The following is a 22,299-nucleotide window of genomic DNA, read 5'->3' on the forward strand; positions in this document are numbered from 1 at the left end:
GTTGGTCTTGTCTTGCAGCGTGCATGTGTGTGTGAGAGAGGGCTGGACCTGGACTGTGCCTACCAAACCACTGCCCCCCTTTTCTCCTCAGATTTACTCGATTATCTCCCCCCCCCCCCGGCTCGGATAGAAGAGGCCGAGAGTCCCGTTTGGAGCGGTGGTGAGTACAGTTTTATATGCTTATTGTGTTCAATCAGTCGGCCTCCTGAAGTTAACGGGGCTCCTTCAGGATCTTTATTGTAGTGGAGGCCAGGTTACTTTGATTTGATGCCCTGAAAAGCTGCAGCACTAATAATAACAGTGGACACAGCTGACATGTCAGGACTCACAGGCTGCAGCCGGATCCGGTGTTTAGTGAGTGCGGTTTGTCTTTGAGAGATCTTTTGATTGTGTGAAGTCTTTTGAAGCAGACTGTAGGCCGGAGCGCAAATAAAGACAGACAGGGCCTGTGTGTGTGTAAGGCTACTGTACTGAACAGGTGCTGCAAACAGTCTGAGTCTGCGTTACAGAGGGAGGGAGCCCTCAGTCTGCTGCTCTTTGAAACCAGGAGAAAACAAACAGGCTGTGTGTGTCTTTAAGCAGGTTGTTCATTCAAATCTGATCTGTGATTCAAGTAGTTTCATTAACTATGAAACCACAAAACAAGCGTGGGCCAATCAAAAGCATTCTTAAATCCTGACTGCAGTGAAAGCATACACAGGTACGGTGGCCCTGAAGCTCAACTGTAACATCTTTAAAACACTTAAAACATTTGACTAAACTCCAAAACATTTTTTAAAGTATTAAGCAAAATACCAAAAACATATTTCACCTGCTGCTAAACAAATAGTTTTACCTGTTTTTTTGCTGCAGGTGAAACATGAATAACTCATTTATTAGTGTTTTTTGCACTTTCCAATAAGTAACAGGAAGGATTTGGTTTGCATACCGTAATATCTCTTAAAAAGGTAAAAATCTTTGCATGAAACTCTGTTGAGTGGCATTTTTTTTTCTGCATGCAAACATTTTGTTGTAGTTTTTTTTAAAGGTTTTTTTGGGGCCATTTTTGCCTTTATTGAATAAGACAGCTGAAGAGAGCGAGGAAAAGTTGGGAGGAGAGAGAGCGGGGGATGACATCAGCAAAGGGCTGATTCAGATTCAATCCCAAAGTCGCTGTGACAAGGACTACAGCCCTTAAAACCGCCTACCTTTTCTGGTCCAAACAAATCCAGAGCATTCAGGACCAGAATGGAAGCGGGCAAGAGAAGTGGTTCAGATAGAAGTGATTGTACCCGACCTAAAAAGCCTCTGCATGTTTCTAATAAGCTCCACGAGCAGAGACGTGCTCAAACTAGGATCAATATTGGAGATGCTTTTGAAAAATGGAGAGAGGTTAGAACACAGAAAGGTTTACAGACCCATGCAGAGCTGGATAAACACTGAAGCTTCAGAGTCCACCACATGGTGACCTGAGTGAGCAGAGCTCTACATGTAAAGCAGCTTCCTCCATGCTGCTGGTTTTAGAGTAGAGGGGATCATGAATCCCCACAGAGCGGCTGTAGGTTTTTGTTTAGGTTGAAGTCCTGTGGATCACATCGTCATGACAGGAATGTTTAGATCAGCTGTTCTCTGCTCATTGAGGGAGAAAAGAGAGAGATCCTTTTGGTCAGCAGCCAGCAGTGTCCTCTGCTTCTGTCTCGCTGTTTGACATTCCTGCAGACTCTACAGACACGAGGGGCCTCAGGAGGGGGGGGGGGAGTTCACTTAGTAAACAATGTGCCTGCCTGTTGAAGCATTTATTTCATCCTAAGGTTAGCCTACTTTGTGTGTTTGTACTTTGTCTCCTGGTTGCGCATCACTGTCGCTCCATCCACGTTTTCTCACCTCAAACTTTTAAAGTGTGAGTGTGATGGCCGTTTGTTTTGAACAGAGCTCGTTAGGATTCCTTTGGAGTCGAACAGAGAAGTGCAAACAATCATCCCATGTCCCAGTTTTTCCAGCGCTGACTCCGAACAGTCGAGCCGAGTCTCATACTTTTACTCGATGGCAAGTTGTCTCCAAACTAGATCGAGAACCGCCGTCTTTTTCCATCCAGAATCTGCAAATCTAATCTGACATTTGAAGCATTTTTGCAAAATAACATCGGACATACGACATGTTCAAGTTGTACTGATAACTCGTGCTCTGAATGGGACCACATGTCAGAATGTAGGCTGTTAGCTTTGTAAAGAAACAGAAGGTAGAAACAGCCAGAGTGGAGTCACTGAAGTTACACCTTTATGTTATAAACTACTTGTTAAAAATGTTTTATTAGTGCACAAAACTCCTGAATATTTTTCAAAGTTTGAGCCATGCAGCAAATGTAATCGCTCCGACTTTCCTCAGTCTTTTCCTGCCAGCCTCTCGATAAAATTCCAGCTGATGAGATTGAACGCAGCTTGAAAAATATAATATACCGCCAGCTTGCAGGTCGGGTGATGATTGGGAGGAAGTGTGAAAACAGCTAGTGTTTCCTAAAGTACTTGCGGGCCTATCTTCTTCCTCAGTCTGCAGTTTTTGCACTGCCCTGCACCTACCTGATTGGCTTATAACTTCCTCCTTTTTCTATTCCTAAAGTCCTCCCTGAATCCAAAACCTCTACTGGATCAAAGGTTTCACATTCCTGCTCATGAGGTTTTAAAAAAACAAATTACGTTTGATCCAGATTAAAATCATTCCTCTTTTTGTACGACCCATTTTTGAGATTTGAACCGACGTACCCGCTGAAGTCTTTGCAGGTTACTTTGAACAAACAGTTCCCTGGTTTCCCCGCCGCAAAGCTATTATGTTCTCTCCGGAGACTGGACTGACCGTTGTGAAAGACTGCGGCATTGAAAAGGAGTGCATTCATCACAGAGGAGGAAAAAGACCCCCCCCCCCCCCACTGAGTCGTAAACACTGAACTCCATCGGGTCTGCTGCTTCTCTGAACACAGCTGAACGTCTCTGCAGCTCACAGCGATAGAAAACATTTGAGTGTTTGTGCATGAACTTCACCGGTTGACCTTTCTCTCCCTTTTTGTCTCATTCTCTCTCAGCCTGCCTTTAAAGACAAGGTATCACATCACAAGTCGTTTTGTTCAACCTGTGTTTGCTGTCTTTAAGATAACGCTGTGCATGTGAGCTCTCTGCTGTGCTTTTCTTTATGTTTACAACATAAATACACAAACATCAGGAAGATCAGACTTTACCTGTCAGAGCTACACAGCTTCCTGTACAGGCTCTTGTGTACACATTGACTATTGCAACTACTGGCAGGTCTTCCTACATCAACACTATGAAACCTCTAATGAGATGATCCAGCGTGCAGCAGCACGACTCGTCTTCAACCTCCCCAAAACAGCAGGGTCCAATCTCCCTCCGCTGGCCCCCAGTTACTGCTCGCATCAAATTTAAAACTCTGCTGCTCGCTTACAAAACAGCGACAAAAATGTCTCCACTACGCCAATGAAAGGCGTCTGATCCAACCTTCACTACAGGGTCCTAAGTCTCTGACTAGACTCTTCTCCTCTGTCGCCCCCTGGTGGTGAAACGAGCTAACAAACTCCATTGGATCTGCAGAGTCCCTCTGCACCTTTAAGAAAAAGCTAAAGACCCAGCTCTTTATGAATACCTACTAACTTAATGATGATGATGATGATGTTGTGCTCTGCGTCTGGTCACTTCCTGTCAGCACCTCTGTGTCTGATCAGACTATAAGAGGTCATATTCTTCCCTTTTTGGGGTTCATATATTTAATCTATGTATCTACTAAAGTATGTTCACAATAGCTGAAGTTCATAAAAAGTGTCTGTTTTCATGTTCTGTCGCTCCATGCACCGGCTCTCTTCTGACTCTCTCTCTAAGGCTCTGAAGTGTCCACGTTCAGAGTCCCCACGTGTGCCAAGTCTCATCTGATTGGTCGGCCTGTCGGCTCTGCCGTAATTGGTCAGTCGCTCAGCACGGTTCTCGGAAATGTCCCGCCCCTTTTACCACATTGGGAATGCAGCCACTTTGGCTCCGAGGGGAGCATAAACATTAGCACCTTAGCACTGCTGTGCTACCGCAGGCTACGGCATATCGTGGGCGTGCTACAGAAGTTAACGGGCGTGCAACATGAGCTGCTGGGCTTACCACAACGAACCAATGGGCTTAGATCAGTGATCTCACACTGACAAGACGTCACACTGGCAAAACTATTTCGAGGGGGGCTAGAACCGAGCGTTACATGCAGCTAATGCTACAGCTAACAGGAGGACGTAGGAGAAGCTGCATTTCCGCTGACTTTGAATTTTTGCACATAGATGTGACTAAACATGCACAGGACACTTTGAAAACACACTAAAGAGAATATAAAACCAGAAAAAGCAGAATATGACCCCTTTAAGATGTTTGTCTCCTCCTCTCTTGATCCTCACTTGTGTTGTTCTTACTCTCTGATGTACATCGCTTTGTAAAAAAGCGTCTGTTTAGTGACTTGTAGAAATGTAAATATTACACCACTGACTCGGTTATCAGGGTCATCTAAAATGATCAGACGATTAGCCTTATGTAATGATGTAGCTAGGACATGTTTGAGTCCTTTCTTTAATAAATAATCCTTTCTTTGATGGGACTGAAAGATACGTTCTTGAAACTTAAAACTGAATAAATAAACACTTCTATCCTTTAAGTAGTTTTTGTAACTTTAAAAAGTCCATGTGGGTCAACTTGGGGCCGGATTAAGACTTAAGTCAGGTTCCTTCCCCTCAGCTAAAACCATCTCACCTTATCACTAAACGTTATGTTTCTACACACGCCCACACATCATTGCTTTGCAGTAACCCTCAGACATAGAGTGCTACTGATTACATGATCTATTTATAGCCCTGACTATGCTCACCCACCCTGCCCCATGTTTGTGTCTCTCACCACCAGTATGGATCCAGTGGGAGGAATATCTGCGAGCATAAACGCAAACCGGCTGCGGGCAGAAGGGATGGGCTCCGTCGAGCACGCCGTGCCCTTCTCCAACCAGGACTACGAGGCCCTGAAGCAGGAGTGCGTGGAGTCCGGCTGCCTGTTTGAGGACCACTATTTCCCCGCTGAGCCCACATCGCTGGGCTTCAAGGAGCTCGCCCCGCATTCTGCCAAAACGAGCGATGTGGAGTGGATGAGACCAACGGTGAGGAAAAAAGAGGGAACGGCAGTTGGAACAGTTGCCATGGTTACATCACAGTCCACTGCCCTTTTTACAGCTAGCATGCAGCTATCAGTATGCAGCTGTCACTCAGAGCAACCACACCCATTTCAGTGTTTTACTTCAGGGCCTGTGTCTGTCCAGTCCACTGACGGACTCTGGTTTCTTGGCAGACACATTTAGGACCTTTTTCTATTGCTCTGTATGTTTTATATTTGATTACATTTAAGGAAATTTCACAAAGAAAAGATAAAAACATTGTAAAGGAGTCGTGTCCTGGCATCACCCGCAGCTCTTGATGTTGATGTTGCACCTTTTAAAAAGACGACTCATTTAATTTCTCCTACGTCATTGATGTTGACAAACTTGATATCAGAAGTCCCGCCCCATCTTGTGTGGTGACATCGACGAGCGCAGTAGTTTCGCAAAAAGTTGAGCTATTTTCAACTGACAACGCTGTGAGAGCAGCAACAAAAACCAGCTGGCACCAAAGGCGTTTTTTTGAACTAAGGAAGCAGAGCGCTGAAAACACTGAACTTTGCGAGTCAGATTAACAGTGTAGTACCAAATAGCGCCACAAGGTGGAACCTCTGTTATGTTTTGAGTTTGTGATAGTAAAAGTTTTTAATCTCTGACAGCCTCTTGCATGTGTGTTAAGAAGACTGAGTCACAAACAAAACAAAAGATGACGTCGAGGCTAGCGGGGAATCATGGGAGTGATTCTCTCTGCTACCTTCCCCTGCCAATGAAAACAAACTGTGAGTGGACCGTAGTCATGACGACCGGGTGAAACCGACCTGAGGAAGAGAATATGTTTACAGACGAGCTGATGTATCAGAGTATAATATACATGAAGTTTTTATCACAGCAGCTCAAACAGCGACAGAACGGCAGCTTTCAGCAGCAGCTCACGCTTTCTTATGCGGCGGTCTTTGACGTAACATCCGGTGTTTCCACGGCAACGATAAAAGTGTTGTCTGTCTTGGCGGCTGCTGTGACAAGACACGTCTTGTTACAACTCTGAAATGAAGGATTTGCTAACTGTTGGAAATATTTGAGGTGATGTAAGAACTAAACAAAAAAAATATATAACAGGTTAATAAATATTGAAAATGAAAAAAAGTCAAACATATTGAAATCTTTATTTTCAAATCAAATCTGTTCTTCAAACACAAACTCCTCTAAAGTAAAGCAGACGTTGGTTACACGTTCATCCATTGTTAGTCATGCCGTCTCTTAACAGGAGGCCGGACTGGACCTCGGAAGAGAAACAGATCATGTTAACAAACATATCAGTGTCGCTGTTATTTCATGTCTCAGACGGAGCAGAACAAGCGGAGACATGAACGCCGCCGACCTCTGCAGCTGTCGGCATCGCGTGGTGACATTCTGACCACTCCTCACTCTGACATTCATTCACAGTGGCCTCATAAAAATACAGGATGTCGACATGTAGGTGCAAGAATAGCACTGATGTGAAAGATGTGTTACATTAAAGAAGATCATTATCAATTTATTTGTTTATTTAATAGTGAAACTTAAGTTCTGCACAGAGAGTTTAGAGCTAATGCTAATGCTAACTCTTGTCCCTCGTTGGGCCTTTAAACAAATAGTCAAAATGAACAGCAGTCGATCACATAAAACCCCATAACACTGTATCAGGATACATTCAAATACACAACAAGATCCAAGACCGATACAAGACAGAGACGAGACCAAGACCATAAATATCTCTGAAAAATCATCATCTTGTGTTTAGGGGGCGTGTCACTCACCGGGAAGGTTGCGGCCGTAACCAGGGGAAAAAAATCAAATTATGAATGAATAGAAGTGATTAGTTCTTTTAGAAAGAGACATTTTCCTTCTAATCTCAGTGATGACGTGGAATAATACCCGATCAGTGGTCATATCAGATATTCTGCCGTACAAGCGACGCAACCACATCATTTTAAAATCACCCTAATCGTTGTTTTGTGCATTTTTCTTAAAAAAACCAAAAACATTTTGTTTTGCGTTTGTTTATGTTAAGGTTGTCAAAAATGGCGATATATTTCAAAATCACATTTTAAAAGTGGTCTTGATTTAAAATCCGGTTTCCGCCCAGTCTGAGACCGAGACAAGACGATCTCCTCGGTGTGTCAGGGCCTTTAAACGTTACTGGTGATGCACGGAGCAGCCATGTTGGATTTTAAGTCGGACCGCTGAAGGGAAGCATTCCTGAGTACGTATCCGACCGGTGACTGGAAATTTCCGACTTTCTAATCACCATACCGCACCATAAATATCGAAATCAAGCAACTCATCATGACTAAAAATTGATGTTTGACATCCCTTTATTGATACAATAAATCCACAAAAACACCCCACATCGAATCAGAGACGAGACCGGGACCTTCAATTAGTGGTCTAGAGACCAAGACTGATCCAGTACTAACACCTTTGAAGTAGAGCTTTCAGACTGTTTAACTAACAAGGAGAAAGAAGGCTGTTCAGTTGGTCACATGTCAACAAGAACCCAAAGATTAAGCCCCAAAAAAAAGAAGGAAAATACGGGCTTAGGGGTCTTTAGTTCTTTAAAGAGAGAAGTTTGAAGGTTAAATCTGTTAAAAACTTGTTAACTCTGATGTTTAATGTCTCTGTAGGAACTGACAGATGACCCTCAGTTCATTGTGGGCGGAGCCACCAGAACTGACATCTGTCAGGGAGCGCTGGGTGAGCCCTGGTTTATTTTCATTTCTAACATGAAATCTGTTCTAAAAAAAGACAAAATAAGTCTGATGGTGCGTCTTCTCTCTTGCAGGCGACTGCTGGCTCTTGGCAGCCATCGGCTCGCTCACCCTGAACGAGAGGCTTCTTCACCGGGTGGTCCCTCATGGTCAGTCCTTCCAAGACGACTACGCCGGAATCTTCCACTTTCAGGTACAGCGACATCATTGAGAGGCCTGCACGATGAACCTGGTCGATTATTCAAAAAGATGGCGCTACCTTGATTATGTTTGAAGATGCTCTTTAGGGCCGGCCCCTGGTGGACGGCGAGCGTTTTTAGCCTGATGCAGCTCTTGATTAATGCTCTGTGTCTGCAGTTCTGGCAGTTCGGCGAGTGGGTGGATGTTGTGATAGATGACAGGCTGCCGGTCAAAGACGGCGAGCTCATGTTCGTCCATTCTGCTGAGGGCAATGAGTTCTGGAGTGCTCTCCTGGAGAAAGCTTACGCTAAGTGGGTTTTTTTTTTTAAAGGGCCTGAATTATTCAGCATTCATGTGTTTAGCAGAGAGTTTTAATGATATCTTGAAGTGCATCTCTGAGTGCGGTTTGGTTCTGTGGTGTCAGGCTGAACGGCTCCTACGAGGCCCTGTCAGGAGGAAGCACCACTGAAGGCTTTGAGGACTTCACAGGGGGCGTGTCCGAGATGTACGAGCTCCGCAGCGCTCCCAGAGATCTGCACCGGATCATCGCCAAAGCTCTGGACCGAGGCTCTCTGCTGGGCTGCTCCATCGACGTGAGTGCTGAACACACTGACCCGCAGATCGATCAATGCTGGAAAAAAACCAATCGCATTAAAAGCACTTCTCTTTATTTCCACGTCTCTTATATTCATACTGCTGTGCGGTAATCAAGTTGTCTTTTTTATTTATGGCAGATCACCAGCGCCTTCGACATGGAGGCTGTTACCTTCAAGAAGCTGGTGAAGGGACACGCCTACTCCGTCACCGGATTAAAGGAGGTCTGTGTGTGCATCACTGCTCCGTATTTAATCTGTTTTAACTCAAAATATAAACTGTTCTTAGTTTGCTCGTCACTTTGTCCGTCTCCAGGTTGATTACCGTGGCAACATGGAGCGCCTCATCAGAGTGCGTAACCCCTGGGGCCAGGTGGAGTGGACTGGAGCCTGGAGTGACAAGTGAGTGTGCGGAAGCCCCTTTCACACACTCACTCCTGACATGTTCGAGATGATTTCAGGACAGGAGATCATCTATGTCGGACGAGCTCTCCCAAAACAAGATGCATTTTCAAACAGTCTCCTGTGGTCTAAATGAAACATCTGTGCTGAGCTTTGGTCAAAATATAACATGAATCAAGCACCAGAGGAGGTTTGTGACCCTGTAGAAACCAGCTCTCTCAGAACGCTCCGTTTTGGTGTGTGTGTCTCTTTAAATGTAATGACCCCCCCCCCCCTGAGTTTTCCCCGTAGACATCACTCCTCTGTAGTGAGAATAAAAATGGCGGACCTGCTCAAAAGTTTTGTTCTAGTCTGGGGGTGGAGTCCATGGGTGGAGATACCAGGGGAGGGGATTTTTTTTTTACCAGAATCCCACTGTGACATCACAAGGAGAGCACATTAGAAACAGAGCATTTTTCTCTGTGTTGTAAGACTTATGCAGACCACAAACAAAGGACTGGATGGTTTATTTCACATGTTGTGGGTCAGTAGACTCTTAGGTTACACAGATATATGTTCAGAAACACTGTGAAAATTGATTTTTTTTTTTACAATATGTCCCCTTTAAACTAAATGTTTATTTGTTTTGTGCAGCTCCCCTGAATGGGATGAGATCGACCCCTCTGAGCGAGAAGACCTTCACCTGAAGATGGAAGATGGAGAGTTTTGGTAAGATGTCCAAAGTGATGTAGAACTGTGAGGGAGTTTCATGCGTATTTTTTTGGAGATATCCAGTAGTGGTGCAAAAAAGGAATTATGATTTTTGTGAGTAATTTATTGGATTGTTTAAAGCTGGTGCTCAATGGTTGACATTTATCATCAATAACAAAAAAGAAAACTCCAGAAAAGGAGGTTTTAATGTTAGCCTGAGGCACACAGCACATGATACAAGTCGCTTATCCTACTTTCAGCTTATGGCACCAACTCACACTATTGAAGCTGCTCATTCAGACAGTTCTCTTCATGTTTCATACTACAGCTGTAGTGACACAATCCAGCTAAGCTAACCTACTCTGCCTGTATCTTTTCTTTTTTTTTATTTCTTTTTTTTTTTATTTAGGAAAAGCATTCTTCACATATTAGTAATTACACATAATAGCAGAATAATTGCAAGACTCCTCCCTCAAACTTTAAAACATTGGAGCACTTTCTTTGCAGAAAGAGGGGGGGTACGATGCTCGCAGTATATTTAACAATTTAGCTCTTCCAAAGATTTTTTTTCATATTCAAGTAACATGACATTAATTAAATTGAAATTATTTACAAAAGAACACAGGAAGCTTTCACCTTGGAGGGGTAGAGAAAGAAAATAAGAAAATAAAATACAGAGCAGGTTAACGGACTCCAATAAGTCAAATAAAATCAGGTCTTATAGGTTTGACATATTCAGTCCATTTGGTCCATATCCTGTAGAATCCTGTGGAAAATGACGACCTTTCCATAACATATTTCATATATTATGTCTATCCACTCATCTCTGCCTGTATCTTTAAAGTCCCCTCATCCCATCCTTTACTCTGCATCTTCCAGGATGTCCTTCAGGGAATTCTTGAGGCAGTTTTCCCGGCTGGAGATCTGTAACTTGACCCCTGACGTTCTGAGTGAGGACGACATGAGCCACTGGAACACCATCAAGTTCTACGGGACGTGGAGGAGAGGCAGCACGGCCGGCGGCTGCAGGAACCATCCCAGTGAGAAGAACCCCCCCCCCCCCCCCCTATAAAAACTGTGTACACAGGTCCTCTAAAAACAAGCTGACACAAATGTATCTTCTGTGCAGACACGTTCTGGATCAACCCTCAGTATAAGATCACGTTGCTGGAGGAGGACGACGACCCGGAGGACGACGAGGTGGCGTGCAGTTTTTTGGTCGCTCTCATGCAGAAGGACCGCCGCAGATATCGACGCCAAGGTCAGGACATGCACACCATCGGCTTTGCTGTGTATGAGGTGAGAACAGAGATGGAAAAAAACCTCACTGTCACTTCGTCCTTCTCGTGTTTTATTCAAGATAGAAATTTTTTTCTAGCAGCTAATATTGTATTTTTTTGTCTCACTTTCTTCCCTTCTCGAAGATTCCAGAAGAGGTAAGAAGATTATGGATGACTTCTATTCTTAATTTAAGGGGGAATTACTTTTACACTCTGTTGTTGAACATGCTGCACACACACACTCTGAAACAGTTTGGGGTTTGGTGCCTTGCTCAGGGGAACATCGACAGTTTTCAGGAAGTGATCTGGCACCTCTTCAGCCATCAAAACCGATTTCCAGACTTGATCCGCACCGGGACTTGAGCTGGTGGCCCCTCAGGTTGCCAACCAAAGTCCCTAAAAACTGAGCTACTGCCGCCCCTGTTTATCTTGCAGCAATGTTAAATAATTTTATATTTATAAAGCACCTTTTAAAAACTCAGGTTTACAAAGTGCTTTGACAAACAGCAAAAACAAAAACAAACTAAACCAAACACAGAAGAACAGAAACAACAGCAAGAACATAACAAACGCAAAATACTAAAAATAATTAAATACAATTCAACAGAAAAGAACCCAAAGTGCACGATACCCAACAGACATATAGAACCCGACCATCACAAGAACCATCACAAGAACCATCACAAGAACCATCACAAGAACATCATAAGAATCATCATAAGAACCATCACAAGAACCATCACAAGAACCATCATAAGAACCATCATAAGAACCATCACAAGAACCATCACAAGAACCATCACAAGAACCATCACAAGAACCATCATAAGAACATCATAAGAACCATCATAAGAACCATCATAAGAACATCATAAGAACCATCACAAGAACCATCATAAGAACCATCATAAGAACATCATAAGAACCATCACAAGAACCATCATAAGAACCATCACAAGAACATCATAAGAACCATCATAAGAACCATCACAAGAATCATCATAAGAACCATCATAAGAACATCATAAGAACCATCATAAGAACCATCATAAGAACCATCACAAGAACATCACAAGAACCGTCATAAGAACCGTCACAAGAACCATCATAAGAACCATCACAAGAACCATCACAAGAACCATCATAAGAACCATCATAAGAACCATCATAAGAACCATCACAAGAACCATCATAAGAACCATCATAAGAACCATCATAAGAACCATCATAAGAACCATCATAAGAACCATCACAAGAACCATCATAAGAACCATCATAAGAACCATCATAAGAACCATCACAAGAACCCAACAACACGAGCTGAGACCAAGAGGAGCAAAGATTTAAAAAGATGTAAGAAACTAAAAGAGCTCAAAGCAAATCAAAAGAGAACAGCAATAAGAAGGTAAGAGCAGGAAAAGAAACAAGTGAATAAATTATCAAAAAAAGTGTTCAAATAGCCGTTCTCCATCCCTCTATACAGATTTAAAAGTTTCAAAATGAACTATATTATGCTTTGCAGAGTGTTGACAGTCATTTTAAGTATTTATCCTTAAAAAAAAAACATGCAAATAAATCTCCCCCCATGCATCGTCTCCCCCCCCTCAGTTTAGGGGCTGCCAGAACGTCCACTTGAAGAAAGATTTCTTTTTGAACCATTCATCGTGCGCCCGCTCTGAGACCTTCATCAACCTGCGAGAGGTGAGCACGCGGCTCCGCCTCCCTCCCGGAGAATACCTCATCGTGCCCTCCACCTTTGAGCCGAGGCAGGAGGCCGACTTCGTCCTCCGGGTGTTCACAGAGAAGCAATCAGAAACAGAGTATGTGGTTTCAATCACAGTTAACATGTGTTTACTTTGCAGATTTGTAAATGTGTTGCTAAGTCGTTTTTTTTCTAAATTGCAGAGAACTGGACGATGAAATCTCTGCAGATTTAGAAGATGAAGTACGTATCCATTAAACATGATTAACACGATATGAAAAGTCATTATTTATATTTGTGATGAACGATGACTTCATATTTGTGGTTCCCACAGGATGAAATAACGGAGGACGACATCGATGACTCTTTCAAGTCGATGTTCGCTCAGCTGTCAGGAGAGGTACGACGTGAAACGACTTCAACAAAATCTGTTCTAAGCGCCCCTTCTGAAAGGCTTTATGTGCGATTTTTTGATCCAGCAGATGTCGCCCTTGAGCACCAGCATGAAACCAAAACAACTCGCGCTGCATTGTTGTGTTAGCATGCTAATGCTAGCGATCTTTATTATGCTCGTATCTTCACACTGCATGTAAATGTACCTGAAATGAGCGTGATCTAGAAACACAGTTAAGCAGTGAGTACAGTATGTTATTCTTCTTTTCTCTAGTCCCTCAATTAAACAACTTTTATACGAGAGGGGAGGAGTCAGCCGGCCGTCCGGGCGATGTAAACAAACTGAAGATAGGACTCTGAAAACTCTGAAAACATCACAGACAGTGGGACTCGGGTGTTACACCCATTGTAGACAGTCATGACTCACAGAGTTATTTTCAGAGGATATACTTGATTTCTACATTTAAGAGTGAAACATCACATAAAGTGAATAAAGTTTTCTTACTTGGATTTAAGAGTCACAAACTTTTCTTCTCTCGTCTTCTGTGTGTTTTTTTCAGGACATGGAGATTTCCATCCGTGAGCTCCAGACCATTCTGAACAGAGTCGTCACCCGCCGTGAGTTTCTAAGTTTATATACCTAACATATCGGTAATACATCTCCCATTACTGTATTAGATGCCACTGTAGTGAACACCACCCGGTTCCTGGACGGCCTTTATTTTGAGCCTCTGAGTTGCTGTTTGTTTTCAGATCAGACTGTTTTTATTTCATTTTTCAGACAAAGATCTGAAGACCGACGGATTCAGCACAGAATCCTGTCGGACCATGGTCAACCTGATGGATGTATCCTATGACGTTATCAATCAATCAATCAATCAACTTTTATTTGTATAGCGTCAACTCATAACAAGTGTTATCTCGAGACACTTTACAAGAAGCAGGTAAAATACCTTACTCATTGTCTGTTAACATTACAAAAGAGCAGGTAAAAAGACCTTACTCATTGTTATGTTACAAAAAGCAGGTAAAAGACCTTACTTATTGTCTGTTAACATTACAAAAGAGCAGGTAAAAAGACCTTACTCATTGTTATGTTACAAAAAGCAGGTAAAAGACCTTACTTATTGCTATGTTACAAAGATCCGGCCTATCCATCATGAGCACTTTAGCAAAGCAGCAAAAGTTACAGTGGTAAGAAAAAACTGCCTTATTAAAAGGCAGAAATCTTCGGCCGGATCCCCGGCTCATGACGAAACAGTCTTCACAGGCCTAGACTGCGCCGGGCTTGGAAAGGGATAGGGGGAGAGATGGGATAAGATGCAGGAAGAGGGATAGAGAGCAAGGGGGGGGGAGGTAGACCGTCCATCAGCAATCCGGTGGGGAGGGGAGGGGGTGTGGGGGGTTGTTCTGGCAGGCCGCCAACCCACGATCCGGTGGGGAGGGGGTAGTGGTGGGGTGGGGGTTGTTCTGGCAAGCCGTCAACCGACGATCTTGAGGAGCCTAGGAGAGCTCAAGAGCTCCCAGGAAAGTAGGTGGTTAGTGACTGAGATTTATAGATAGATACATGCAGTAATATGATGTACTGTATATGCAGAGAGAGAGAGAGAGAGAGAGAGAGAGAGAGAGAGAGAGAGAGACAGAGAGAGAGGAGCTCAGGGTGCCAGTTCCCCCGGTAGTCTATAGCAGCATAACTAAGAGCTGGTCTACACCAGCACCAGCCCTAACTATAAGATTTATCAAAAAGGAAAGTTTTAAGTCTAATCTTTAAAATACAGACTGTGTCTGCCTCCCGGACCCCGGCTGGAAGGCGGTTCCAGAGGAGAGGAGCCCGATAACTGAAGGCTTTACCCCCCATAGTACACTTGGAGACTGTAGGTACCACCAGCAGGCCTGCACTCTGGGACCGCAACGCTCTCAAGGGACAGTACGGCACTAGTAGCTCCTTAAGATAAGATGGTGCCTGGCCATTTAGAGCTTTGTAGGTGAGAAGAAGGATCTTGAATTCTATTCTAGACTGTATAGGGAGCCAGTGCAGAGAAGCCAGGACAGGAGTAATGTAGTCCCATTTCCTGGTTCTGGTCAGTACACGAGCTGCAGCATTCTGGACCCGTTGAAGAGTCTTTAGAGATTTGCCAGAGCACCCTGACAAAAGAGAGTTACAATAATCCAGTCTGGAGGTAACAAATGCATGAACTAGTTTTTCTGCATCACTTTGCGACAGGATATTCCTGATCTTGGATATATTACGAAGGTGAAAGTAGGCTGTTCTTGAAACTTGACTGATGTGAGAGCTAAAAGACATATCTTGATCAAAAATAACTCCTAGATTCCTAACAGTGGTGCTAGATGCCAGGCTGATGTCATTAAGGACAGTCACATCACTAGAAAAAGTCTCTCTGAGGTTCTTAGGGCCTAGCGCAATAACTTCAGTCTTGTCTGAGTTAAGTAGCAAAAAATTTCTGGTCATCCAGGTCCTAACGTCCTTAAGGCATGTTTCTAGCTGACATAACTGACTGGTACCATCAGGCTTCATTGATACATAAAGCTGAGTATCATCTGCATAACAATGAAACTGTATGGAGTGTTTCCTCATAATATTTCCCAGAGGAAGCATATATAATGTAAAAAGAATTGGTCCAAGCACTGAACCTTGTGGGACTCCATGGCAAACTTTAGTGTGCATAGAGGACTCATCATTAACATGTACAAACTGAGATCGGTCTGATAAGTAGGATTCAAACCAACTTAAAGCAGTCCCTGTAATTCCAAGCAAATGCTCCAGTCTGTACAACAGGATCCGATGGTCAATGGTGTCAAAAGCAGCAGTAAGATCTAACAAGACGAGCACAGACAGAAGTCCCCTGTCTGAGGCTAGAAGTAGATCGTTTGTAACTCTAACTAGTGCAGTCTCAGTGCTATGGTGGACTCTAAATCCTGACTGGAACTCTTCAAATAAACTGTTGTCATGGAGAAAGTCACACAGCTGTTTAGCTACCACCTTCTCCAGGATCTTCGAGATAAAAGGAAGGTTGGATATAGGTCTGTAGTTAGCCAGAGTTCCTGAGTCCAGAGTAGGCTTTTTAAGTAGAGGTTTGATTACCGCTACTTTAAATGTCTGTGGTACATAGCCTGCCAGTAAAGACATATTGATCATATCTAATATGGAGTTGCTAACTAAGGGAAAGACTTCCTTAAACAGCTTGGTTGGGATTGGGTCTAAAAGACAGGTTGACGGTTTCGATGTAGAAATAATGGAATATAACTCAGAAAGGTTGATTGGAGAAAAACAGTCGAGACTAATATCTGGTCCTGGAACTGTCTCTGCCGTATCAGACGTATCTGCACCAGGTAAGGGCAGGAGGTTACCAATTTTGTCTCTGATGTCTAGAACTTTGTTGTTGAAAAAGCTAAGGAAATCATTACTGCTGAGGGCTAGAGGAATACAAGGCTCAATGGAGCCATGACTCTCTGTCAGCCTGGCTACAGTGCTGAAAAGGTATCTAGGATTGCTTTTGTTTTCCTCGATTAGAGAGGAGTAGTAGGGAGCTCGGGCGTGACGTAGAGCCTTCATATATCTTCTATGACTATCCTGCCAGAAAAAACGAGATTCTACCGTTTTGGTCGAACGCCATATTCTTTCAAAATTCCGTGATGATTGTTTCAGAGTACGGGTTTCTGAGTTGAACCATGGAGCCACTCTCCGCCGCTTGACAACCTTCTGTTTCAGGGGAGCAATCGAATCCAGAGTAACTCTCAGCGAATCCACTGCACTATCAACAAACTGATCTAGCTGAGAGGGACTAAAGCTATCGTAAGAGTTTCCAACTGGGTTGAAACACGGTACTGAATCAAAAACAGCTGAAATAGCTTCCTTAAATCTAGCCACAGCACTATCCGACAAACTTCTAGAAAGCACACCTCTTCCAGGCAGAGGTAATTCTAGTAGGACAAAATCAAATGTAATAAAAAAAATGGTCTGATAGCAGAGGATTTTCTAGGAAAACTGTAAGGTTATGGATTTCAATTCCATAAGCTAAAACAAGATCCAGGGTGTGGTTAAAATGATGAGTAGGTTCGTTTACACCCTGGGTGAAACCAATAGAGTCTAATAGTGACATGAAAGCTGTGCTCAGGCTATCATTTTCAACATCCACATGGATATTGAAGTCACCTACAACAATTATTCTATCACTGCTAAGGACTAAATCTGATAAAAATTCTGCAAACTCAGATAAAAACTCAGAATATGGGCCAGGAGGGCGGTAAACTACAGCAACTAGAACTGGCTGAAAGGTTCTTGAGACTGGATGTGGAAGACTAAGAACAAGGCTTTCAAAAGAAGAAAAATTCAGCTTTGGTCGAGGGTTAACTAAAAGACTGGAATTAAAAATAGCTGCTACTCCACCACCTCGTCCGGTGTCTCGAGGTATATGAGTATTAAAATGACTGGGAGGAGTGGATTCATTCAAACTAACATATTCATCTCGACACAGCCAGGTTTCAGTCAAAAAAAGTAAATCAATGTGCTGATCTGATATCAGATCATTCACTAAAAGAGACTTGGATGCTAAGGACCTAATGTTCAAAAGTCCGCAGTGAATCCTCCGATCTTGTAGCAAAATCGTATTCGTAGTTTTGATTCTAATCAGATTCTGATGATTCACGCCGTTTGGATGACTTATAAAAACGGGTCTGGGCCGGGGGACAGACACAGTACCTATAGTATAACTACAGTTAGATTCAGTATTACAGCTATAGTGACTGGGAGACAGATCTAAGTGTAAGACTGCAGCTCTGCCTCCTGGTCTGAACTCTGAGTTGTTGTCAGGGTTTTGGACTAATAACCTCTGCTATGTTTCTAGATAATAGAGCTGCACCGTCCAAAGTGGGATGGATGCCGTCTCTAGCTAGCAGACCAGGTTTTCCCCAAAAAGACTGCCAGTTATCTATGAAGCCCACATCGTGTGCTGGACACCACCTCGACAGCCAGCGGTTGAGTGATGACATGTGGCTATACATGTCATCACTGGTCTGATTTGGGAGGGGTCCAGAGAACACTACGGAGTCCGACATCGTCTTAGCAAAAGTACACACCGACTCCACATTAACCTTAGTGACTTCAGACTGGTGTAGTCGGGAGTCATTAGTGCCGACATGAATTACAATTGTATCAAATCTACCTTTAGTCTTTGTCAGCAACTTTAAATGAGATGCGATGTCGCCCGCTCTGGCCCCGGGTATACACCTAACTATGCCCGCTGACTTCGCTATCTTCACGTTTCGGACTATGGAGTCTCCAATAATCAGAGTTTTATTCTCAGCGGGTGTGTCGCTGAGTGGGGAAAATTTGTTTGAAACGTGAAGTGGTTGGTGGGGAACCGTGTGCTTCGATTTTCGACTATGCTTCCCTCGGACAGTAACCCAGCCACTGCCTCCCGGCTGCTCGGGAGTTACCGGGGGGGAAGCCAAGCTATGTCGGCCCGCACCGGCTACAGGTGGCTGGCTAACTACTGCTGCATACGATGACTCTGACTCAATGGTGCGGAGCCGTCTCTCTAACTCAGACACCCTCGCCTCCAAAGCTAAAAATAAACTACATTTCTTACAAGTATCATTATCACTAAAGGAGGACGAGGAATAACTTAACATCTGACACGTAGAGCAAGAGAGAGCAGGAGAGGGAGAGACAGAAAAAGAAGCCATTGTAAAGCTAACTGCTAGGCTAAGCTAAGAGTAGGTACACAGTAACACAGTGCAGAGGAGAACAGAACAAGCAATTATGCAATACGCTCACCGTAGTACGCTGCTCTGCTCAGGTGCTGCTCGCTGCTCTGCTCAGGTGCTGCTCGCTGCTCTGCTCAGGTGCTGCTCGCTGCTCAGTGTTATCAGTCATGTCACACTGGAAGAATCATGTGTGATTGATTTTTCTGGATGTATCTGGATGTTGAGATCTGAGAAGTGGACACACACTGTATGGGGGGGGGGGGGGGGGGGGGGTGAATGTTTTGATGACTCATCAGTTTTGATTTGATGAAGGATAAGAGTTATTCACAATAAGGCGTGTAGCTGACCTGATTGACAGGTGGGCGCGGTGTAACGGTTTGTCAGGAGGTTTAAAACCCGCCTCAGCTCCAGCTCTCAGCCTGTCGTTAGGTTGACTGAAAGTTAGACTGAGACAGCATTTCCAGCATGGAGACCGCCATCGATGGGACTCCAGCGCCCCCTGCAGGAACAGACGGGGGACGCCACTCAGGCTTCAAACATTCATATTTACAATCTATGCATGATGTCATCCCCCACTCTCTCCTCCCAACACTTCCTGTCTCTCTTTAAGGCAAAACAACCTTGTGTTTCCCTCCTTAACACTGAGTCCTTAGAAAGACGGGAGTGCTCGTTTAGGTCTGGTGGAGTTTCAGATCCTCTGGAACAAGATCCGAAAGTGGCTGGTAAGTGTGAGGGACTGATGTCAAACAATATAATCTGAACTTCTTCCTGATTTATTAACGTTCCCGTCTTTGCCTCTCAGGTCATTTTTAGACAGTTCGACCTCGACAAGTCCGGAGCCATGAGCTCGTATGAGATGCGTCTTGCCGTGGAGGCAGCAGGTATACTTATTGTAGTAAGTCACCATCGTTTACTGTACACACACTCACAGCCGAGTAACCAAACCTTTTTCTGTTATTCTCCCTGTGGAGGTTTTAAACTGAACAACAGACTGAACCAGGTTCTGGTCGCCCGGTATTCAGAGAACGAGCTGATCGACTTTGACAACTTCATCTGCTGCCTGGTGAAGCTTGAAGCCATGTTCAGTGAGTATTGTTGTTTCTCTGAATGCTTAATGACTCACCTTTGCACTTTTCTCCCTTATGGACACTTTAGAAATATTATTTTTAACTGCCCAATACCTGACTGTAACTGTTTTATTTGATTTTAATTACTTACTTATCACTGTAGTCATTTCAAGCTTTTAAATTGTATTTTATTTTATTTTATTTTATTTTATTTTATTTTATTTTATTTTATTTTATTTTATTTTAATTACTTACTTATCACTGTAGTAATTTCAAGCTTCTAAATTTTATTTTATTTTATTTTAATTACTGACTTATCACTGTAGTAATTTCAATCTTCTAAATTGTATTTTATTTTATTTTATTTTAATTACTGACTTATCACTGTAGTAATTTCAAGCTTTTAAATCTTATTTTATTTTATTTTAATTACTGACTTATCACTGTAGTAATTTCAAGCTTTTAAATCATTTTAGTGTATATTTTTTATTGTTCTTATTGCTCTTTTATTGATTTAATTTAATTTAATTTAATTTTATTAAATTTTATTAAATTTTATTTTATTTTAATTACTGACTTATCACTGTAGTCATTTCAAGCTTTTAAATTATTTTAGTGTACATTTTTTATTGTTCTTATTGCTCTTTTATTGATTTTATTTTCTGTAGTAGCTTTATCTAATTTCTCGTTGTTTATCTTTTATGTATGTTTTCTCGGCATCATTGTAAATGAGGGTCACCCTCAATGATCTCCCCGAGAACTTGAATAAAGGTTGATGATGTTGATGATGATGAAGGGAGCGTTACACCGTCACATCACAGCACATGCTTCAGGGATTTTAGTTGAGATTTAAGGCGTCTGAACTAATGTTTTGTGGGATAACATCGATATAGACGTTTGAAACAGACATCTCAAAGTCTATTTGCGATTCAGGCAGGAAGATCCCAGCATAGATCCAGAGTATGCTGGAGGGATTTTATATCCCGTCTGGCCTGGGAGCGCGGCCTTGAATCCCCCAGAAGGAGCTGGAAAATGTTGCTGTGGAGAGGGAATTCTGGGTTGACTTACTGCGCTTGCTGTTACCGCGTCTGACCTCAGAAAATGGATGGATGTAAGATAAAATCCAAACCATTTTTTTGGTGGGATGGACGTTGAGGGGGGCGACTCTGGGGCGCTGGAGCTCACTGTCCGGCCTTCCTGAGGTGTCGAGGAACTAATCAGATGGGAGGTTCCCACTTCTTGCTTTGCATCAGCCTACATGGTTGAGTTGTGGGGGCAAGAGAGGGCCATGTGGTCGGGTAGGAAGTATCGGCATTGTCCCTACCTGGAGCGCACTTCAACACAGCCCGGGTCTGTCCGAGGTGGTGACGCTGTTTTGGTTGCGCTGGAAACTAAGGTCCATAGGGTAGGTTATGTAACTTAGCGCACAACGACCTTGTGTTTACTTCAAAGCCCACCGGATATTTGGGACTCCTCTTCTCCAGTAGTGGATCACATATGGACCAGATCTGTACTCTGACCAGAGTAAAACAATGTGTGTACTTTGGCGACCTCTGATGACCAACTGTGGTAACTGTTCCTCAACAGGGTCTTTCCAGCAGATCGACAAGGAGGGATCAGGAGTGGCTGAGATGAACATCACAGAGGTGAGTCCTCGCTCCATGAGAACACTTCACTTTCATCCCCAACACGTTCTCAGGTTATCTCTAACATTTTCCTGTTTTGTTTTTGTTAGTGGCTTTACATCACGATGTGTGGATGAAGAGGAACGCCTTCCCCCGGAGAAGCTTTTCAAAACTGCTGATAAAACCTGAAGACCCCCCCACAGCCTTATAGAGCCATTAATCCTTTAACACATCCCACCTCAGCGTACCTAGAGTAGCCGAACGTCGACCTCACAGAGAATGAGAGTGAAGCCAAGTGTCAGCCCCGCAAAATGTTCTAAAACTATGCAAACCTCCAGTAAGAAGCCGTCACCTCTGAAGGACAGCATGAGCCTGTGCATGATGTGAATCATTAGCTGTGACTTCATTTTAATTTAGCTTTCTATGTGAATGTCTACTGCTTTACTAATAAGAGTTTCACTGTTAATCTTTTGAGGGACAACAAAACATCAAAGGAGAAGTCTGAAGACGTCTGTTACTGTAACGTCTGCTCTCATGGTTCAGTTTAAAACCAAGGACCCGGTTGTTCAAAAAGGTTTAATCCAGGTAAAGATGATCCTGATTTGTTAATCCACTTTAGGATCACGTGATCCAGCTCACTCTTATCCCAGATGAACCTGATCCAGGTACAGACGTTAAAGGAAAGCGAGTGTTTTAAAGCAACAATATGAAAACTTTCCACCCTTAAAATACTCGTTTC

The 22,299-nt window shown here is 43.3% G+C and overlaps 1 protein-coding gene across 2 annotated transcripts in view; it reads left to right on the forward strand.

Moving 5' to 3' along the window:
• The window catches only part of LOC132975133 (calpain-1 catalytic subunit-like), a 23,243-nt gene continuing 944 nt past the window's right edge, over positions 1-22,299 (forward strand). Inside the window, exons 1-23 of one of the 2 annotated variants that reach the window (XM_061039450.1) lie at positions 1-160; positions 3,056-3,073; positions 4,914-5,160; positions 7,818-7,887; positions 7,976-8,094; positions 8,259-8,392; positions 8,506-8,674; positions 8,816-8,899; positions 8,991-9,076; positions 9,710-9,784; positions 10,646-10,806; positions 10,896-11,065; positions 11,191-11,202; positions 12,655-12,866; positions 12,952-12,991; positions 13,083-13,148; positions 13,702-13,759; positions 13,923-13,987; positions 19,522-19,590; positions 19,671-19,749; positions 19,840-19,953; positions 21,523-21,581; positions 21,671-22,299. The exon at positions 21,671-22,299 is cut by the window's right edge and continues 944 nt beyond it. In XM_061039450.1, the coding sequence (XP_060895433.1) occupies positions 4,915-5,160; positions 7,818-7,887; positions 7,976-8,094; positions 8,259-8,392; positions 8,506-8,674; positions 8,816-8,899; positions 8,991-9,076; positions 9,710-9,784; positions 10,646-10,806; positions 10,896-11,065; positions 11,191-11,202; positions 12,655-12,866; positions 12,952-12,991; positions 13,083-13,148; positions 13,702-13,759; positions 13,923-13,987; positions 19,522-19,590; positions 19,671-19,749; positions 19,840-19,953; positions 21,523-21,581; positions 21,671-21,697 (2,115 nt within the window). In that variant the 5' untranslated portion in view covers positions 1-160; positions 3,056-3,073; position 4,914 and the 3' untranslated portion in view covers positions 21,698-22,299. The remainder of the gene's footprint in view (positions 161-3,055; positions 3,074-4,913; positions 5,161-7,817; positions 7,888-7,975; positions 8,095-8,258; positions 8,393-8,505; positions 8,675-8,815; positions 8,900-8,990; positions 9,077-9,709; positions 9,785-10,645; positions 10,807-10,895; positions 11,066-11,190; positions 11,203-12,654; positions 12,867-12,951; positions 12,992-13,082; positions 13,149-13,701; positions 13,760-13,922; positions 13,988-19,521; positions 19,591-19,670; positions 19,750-19,839; positions 19,954-21,522; positions 21,582-21,670) is intronic. The other variant, XM_061039449.1, reaches the window with a different exon arrangement.

Source organism: Labrus mixtus, chromosome 6, assembly GCF_963584025.1.
Source record: "Labrus mixtus chromosome 6, fLabMix1.1, whole genome shotgun sequence".
NCBI lineage: Eukaryota > Metazoa > Chordata > Actinopteri > Labriformes > Labridae > Labrus > Labrus mixtus.